The sequence below is a fragment of the Aphanomyces invadans genome (assembly GCF_000520115.1).
Source record: "Aphanomyces invadans strain NJM9701 unplaced genomic scaffold supercont1.44, whole genome shotgun sequence".
NCBI classification, from domain to species: domain Eukaryota; phylum Oomycota; class Saprolegniomycetes; order Saprolegniales; family Verrucalvaceae; genus Aphanomyces; species Aphanomyces invadans.
The window spans coordinates 524,100-528,786 of NW_008580189.1; the positions used below are offsets into that span (position 1 = coordinate 524,100).

General features: G+C 56.4%; 3 protein-coding genes across 5 annotated transcripts; 1 reads left to right on the forward strand and 2 right to left on the reverse strand.

The window, feature by feature from the left end:
- Nucleotides 1-438: 438 nt before the first annotated feature.
- H310_12895 lies at nucleotides 439-2,483 on the reverse strand. Of its 2 annotated transcripts, XM_008880155.1 has the most exons (8): nucleotides 2,450-2,483; nucleotides 2,192-2,401; nucleotides 2,064-2,131; nucleotides 1,834-2,017; nucleotides 1,684-1,782; nucleotides 1,538-1,639; nucleotides 1,407-1,493; nucleotides 439-1,286 (listed from the first exon to the last, which is right to left on the reverse strand). In XM_008880155.1, exons 1-8 carry the CDS (start codon nucleotides 2,462-2,464, stop codon nucleotides 1,173-1,175), a joined length of 879 nt encoding a protein of 292 aa, XP_008878377.1. In that variant the 5' UTR covers nucleotides 2,465-2,483; the 3' UTR covers nucleotides 439-1,172. The 2 variants fall into 2 exon arrangements, with proteins under 2 accessions (XP_008878377.1, XP_008878376.1); XM_008880154.1 differs by having other exon boundaries at nucleotides 439-1,493.
- H310_12896 (hypothetical protein) lies at nucleotides 463-1,630 on the forward strand. Its single transcript, XM_008880156.1, has one exon. It carries the CDS (start codon nucleotides 499-501, stop codon nucleotides 1,063-1,065), a length of 567 nt encoding a protein of 188 aa, XP_008878378.1. The 5' UTR covers nucleotides 463-498; the 3' UTR covers nucleotides 1,066-1,630.
- A 313-nt stretch (nucleotides 2,484-2,796) lies between the features above and the next one.
- On the reverse strand, nucleotides 2,797-4,687 carry H310_12897. 2 transcript variants are annotated; one of them, XM_008880158.1, is made up of 5 exons: nucleotides 3,947-4,687; nucleotides 3,695-3,893; nucleotides 3,491-3,648; nucleotides 3,214-3,451; nucleotides 2,797-3,160 (listed from the first exon to the last, which is right to left on the reverse strand). In XM_008880158.1, the coding sequence occupies exons 1-5, from the start codon at nucleotides 4,600-4,602 to the stop codon at nucleotides 2,882-2,884; spliced, it is 1,530 nt and encodes a 509-aa protein (XP_008878380.1). In that variant the 5' UTR covers nucleotides 4,603-4,687; the 3' UTR covers nucleotides 2,797-2,881. The 2 variants fall into 2 exon arrangements, with proteins under 2 accessions (XP_008878380.1, XP_008878379.1); XM_008880157.1 differs by having other exon boundaries at nucleotides 3,491-3,893.

Below are 4,687 nucleotides of genomic sequence, written 5' to 3' on the forward strand. Positions count from 1 at the left end.
AATCGTGCACCGCAATATGATTGGCTAAAAGTCTCGCGAGCTTTATAACGTTGGAAGTTAGTCCCACGTGGGATTTAGTCATCTCCTTCCAGAATTTCAGCGGCCCCGCTGCAATCACAGACCGCACCCGCCGTCCACGACGTCACCCCGAGCGCGACAGCCACCGAGCGGTACGACCCAGCGACTTTCGATCTGTACTCATGTATGCAGCGTCTTCCTGCTCAAGAGACTTTTAACCAACCATGTCGCGATGGACGACTTGGAATAAAAATACCTCAGGAGCTTTCAACTTGGACGATCGTGAGAAATATTTCCACTTGTTGGACAATCTTGAAAAATCCCCTTTCTGACCTGTTTAGAAAATTCGGTAGAGAAATATCTGTTCAAATAATAGCAAATTTACTGTTAGTCGATATTTTTTCATGCTCGAAGAAGCATCGAGAATTGCACAACTAAGTTATCGTTAAATAGTGTGAGTGTTCTCACGAGAAAACCACCATGGCGTATCACGGGAATGCAAAAATGGCGATGGCGGCGACGGCCGGCGTGACGCACGAGCACGAGTTGGAAGAGCTACGAGTGGGAGTGTCAGAGCTTGCCGAGTGTGTTGCATGTCTCCTGCACACGATACTCTTCACTCGAGCTCCCGGGCCAGTGCGGCCCGCCGAAGCACACTGCCGTTTTCGGCCCATCACATATGCGTACTGCCCAGTGGCCGAAGTCACGCGCAAGGTGGACGCTGCGATCGCGCAATTCCAACGACACATGACACGTCATCACGCGGGCAGAGGCCACCGCATCACAGTCGTGTTCTTTGAGACGCGGGTGAACAAGGCGCTGTTCGGATTCGTCCAGAACGAAGAAAAAGTCGTGTGGGAGAAGTGGACGTTGCCAATTCGAGTCCTCGTCCATCCGAGCGCCAACCCCGACGAGTACCACATGCAGCTCGAGAGTCAATTGCGCCACGGGATGCTTCAGATCGTCTCCACGGTTCAAACTGACACCCAGCACATCCCCCTTGGCATTTACGACTGCGAACTCCTCGTGAACGACGACGTGCTGTAATCGACAACCCCTTTATTGCAGCGTTCATTTCGACCAATACCTCATTGTCGTGCCGCCACTCTGCCAAATTCAGTGCACCATCGAAACCCGAACCTGCCAGTCGGGCTTCACCCTGGCTCCGTGGGTTCGATACTTCCATGTCGGTCGAGAAGCCGCGCCACAGTCAGCCCGCATGTGTGTTCCAGAGGTGGCGTCGCGCGTTCGCCCATAGCCGTGCGCAGCTACCAGAAACGGTAAGGCAACCAGAACGCAAACGTTGCCAACGCAATACAGCGCCGCCGCCATCAAATCGCAAGGTCACCCGCACACACGAAACCACTCGGAGTACGCATGCCACGGACGTATTTGATGACGAGGGGGTGGGAAGGCTGCACGGTGTGGACCTTGAGGCACGCCATTTCTGCGAGCTGCAGCGGGTTCATGTGTTTCTGTGGCCACGGTGAATTGAACATGACAGTGTCATGTTACGCACATTGCAATCGCTTTCCATGTTGGCTCCGTTGACCACCATGAGCCGTGTCAGCTTGATGTGGCCGTAAAACGCCGCGTAATGGAGGGGCGTGAACCCTTCCAGCTACGACATGCCATGAGCACTTTGGCACCAGGCAGCAAGCTCACCCGATCGTGCAAGTCCAAGGCCGCGCCTGCTTTGATTAGCATCTCGGCGACGTCGTCGCTGCCGTTGCAGCATGCCCAGTGGAGCGGTGTCCGCCCCAGCTACACGACAGCATGTCAATCGTCGCTGCAAAAATTGCCATCCATCCTCACATGATCCGTTTCGTCTGGGCATTGACCTTTCGCTAATGCCCACACCATGAACTCGACATTGTTGGATTTGGCTGCATCCAGACACAAGGCGAATGTGTTGGGCGGCTGGTTGTCGGTCGCATCTGTGGCATCGCACGCGACTTGGCCGGCGATGCGGGACGTTTGCTGTTTTGCTTTGAGCACTCTAAAGCAACTGGTGACGTGCGCGCCACGGCGTCAATGTGCCGTACCGGTGGGCACGGTGGGCGTCGTTGTGGTCCGTGGCGACCTGACTCCAAAATACGAGACCGGGAAGACACTATCGTGCGGCGATGGCGTTGCCGTCAGCTCACGTCCCAGAGTGAAGCAATCCACGCACCACAAGGACTAGACCAAAAAGGCTAACCGGAACGAGTCCCACGATGAGTGCCGCCTCTGGTCGAGGCGACGAGCTGAAACAATAGATGCAGAGGCACACGCCGCTAGGGAGCGCCACGCACACGAGTTGAATGATCCGGCTGCGGACGCAGCAAAGCGCACACACCACGACCTGCTCGACCCGCTCTTCGTTCGCTTCCAGGTCGGCAGCCTATTGGGTTACATCCGCACGGTTGACATGGCCACGGTCGGCTCGCACCTCCTGCGTCGACATGGCGGTGATGGCATCCAAAAATAGCTGTGCAATCGTCCCGACGGCACCCCAAGTCCATCCGCGCCGGTGAAATGTGCCCATACAGCAGCAGGCTGTAGCGCGGTCGGGCCACAAAACCAAGCACCCCCTCCGACCCCGAATCTTGGCACTGCTGTGGTGTCGGTCGATCAGCCCTCGCCTTGTGGCTGCGTTCGAGTCGATCATGCATGCGTCCTGTCGCAGCTACCAGAAGTTGGCAGTGAACCGGCTCAACTGCTATGACTATGGCTAGGCGGTCGTAGGCAGGAATGCAATAGCCGGCATCGCGCAACCGAACGGCTTGATCTGGTGGTGGTCGCGCCGACGTCAAAGCCCACGTCAGCGACTGTCCGTGAACTGCTGCAACCATCGTGAACACATGCGAGGAGTGTTATATAGTTACGACACGATCGGGTGGAAATGGCGCATTTCGTCCCAAATGAGTTGCTGGAGCCGCCGCTTCGTGAGTTCCTCCGACTCGAATTCAAAATCGAACGGGGCCGCTGCCACGGTCTCGTCGCCGACAGTGCGGATCGAGGCAAAGTACGGATGTGCGAGGGCATCGTCGACTTGGATGCGTTTGTGGGGGTCGAGTACGAGCATGCGCTCCAGGAGGTTCATGGCGTCTGGCGAGATGTCTGGGAAGAGTGCGGCAAGAGGTTTAAGCGGGGCTTGTCCCTACGCCGCATGAACAATCGGTCAACGCCACCGACAACAACGACCGACGGTACCCGCGTGTGGTACTCGGTGTTCATAAACTTGCGGGCCCGTGCATTTGTCACAAAGTAGAGCTCGTCGTCGGTCGGTACGCCCAGCGCGTTCATGATCAAGTGTAGCTGGTCAATGTAGTCCTGGCCAGGAAAGAGCGGCTTGCGGCTGAGCATTTCGGCAAAGATGCACCCCAAGCTCCACACGTCGACGGTCTTGGTATATTTCATGCACCCCAACATGATTTCGGGCGCGCGGTACCTATGACCTCGTTAGCCAAACACATTGGCATGCGCTCACCATCTCGTCACAACGTATTCGGTCAATTCCAAATTGTCGACGACGCCGCGGGCCAATCCAAAATCGCACACTTTCAGCTCGCAGTTGGCATTGACTAGGATGTTGGACGGCTTGAGGTCGCGATGAATCACGTTTGCGCTGTGGATGTACTTGAGTGCCTACGCATTTTATCGTGTCGGGACGACGCACGACGATTCCGCGCACCATGAGCATTTGGTACAGAAAGAAGCACACGTGCTCTTCGCTCAGCGGGTGCCTCGAATAGATGACGCGATGCAGGTCAGTCGCCATGCACTCGGACACAATGTACACGTCTTCAAATGTTGCTATCTCGACGGGCTCGATAATGTCCTCAATTCCTAGCAAGCATTTATGGCGAAAGTGCCGCATGAGCTTAATCTCCCTGCGCACGTAGATGGTGAGTGGAACGGCGGCGGCGCACGCAAGCCAACGCACCGGACAATGCGCTTGGCGTCGGTTAAGTCGTCAAAGGCGCGTTGGATGTTCTTGATAGCGACCTGCTTGCCACTCTTCTCGGCCGCGATGACCACGCCGTACGCCCCCGACCCAATTGTTTTCACATACGTATAGTCGACGGGGATGTCGAACTTTGTGTTGGACACGGTGAAGCATTGAAACCCGGGCCGCATCGACGGGAGAAACTTGGGCTTGTTTGCGTTGGCCGTGGCGGTTGCTTCGGCCTTCTTGGCCACGGTCTCCCGCTGCTTCTTTGCGGCCTCCTGCCGTGCAAGTGCTTCCGCAGCCTCGTCGTCCAAGCACTTCTTCCCGTACGACGTAACCTTGTTGGCCCCGTCAAACACCATCGCGTGATGCCACCGCACAGCTTCCTGCAACGCGTTCTTCCACTTGACAAAGTCCTGTTCGGATTCGATCTCAACTATCAAGCTCGACGTTCCGTGGCGTAGCTCGAGTCGGCGATGCCCCTCCACCGAAATATCGTACAGAGCGTGGCCCGGCCCGATGGGGGTCTCCGAGCACAACACCAAGTCTTCCTTCGACGTGTAGTACCCCAACGTCATGTGCTTTTCTTCAAGGCGCAAGATGAAGTACCGCTTAGTCAGCATGCGGAACCGAGACCCCTGCTTTAACATGTATCCTTCTTGGATCACATCTGCCGATCGAAACACGGGCGCGGGTTGGTTTCCTGGCGACGAAAACGCACCCTTCCCATGGAGC

Excerpts from the sequence above, each read along its gene's own strand:
- H310_12897 (XM_008880158.1), bottom strand. The coding sequence starts at position 4,602 with ATGTTAAAGCAGGGGTCTCGGTTCCGCATGCTGACTAAGCGGTACTTC. Across the intron at positions 3,894-3,946 it reads GACGCCAAGCGCATTGTCCG|GGAGATTAAGCTCATGCGGC; the intron begins GTGCGTTGGCTT and ends CTACGTGCGCAG. Across the intron at positions 3,649-3,694 it reads TTCTGTACCAAATGCTCATG|GCACTCAAGTACATCCACAG; the intron begins GTGCGCGGAATC and ends TAAAATGCGTAG.
- H310_12895 (XM_008880155.1), bottom strand. Across the intron at positions 1,783-1,833 it reads GCCCAGACGAAACGGATCAT|CTGGGGCGGACACCGCTCCA; the intron begins GTGAGGATGGAT and ends GCTGTCGTGTAG. Across the intron at positions 1,640-1,683 it reads CCTTGGACTTGCACGATCGG|CTGGAAGGGTTCACGCCCCT; the intron begins GTGAGCTTGCTG and ends GGCATGTCGTAG.
- H310_12896 (XM_008880156.1), top strand. The coding sequence starts at position 499 with ATGGCGTATCACGGGAATGCAAAAATGGCGATGGCGGCGACGGCCGGC.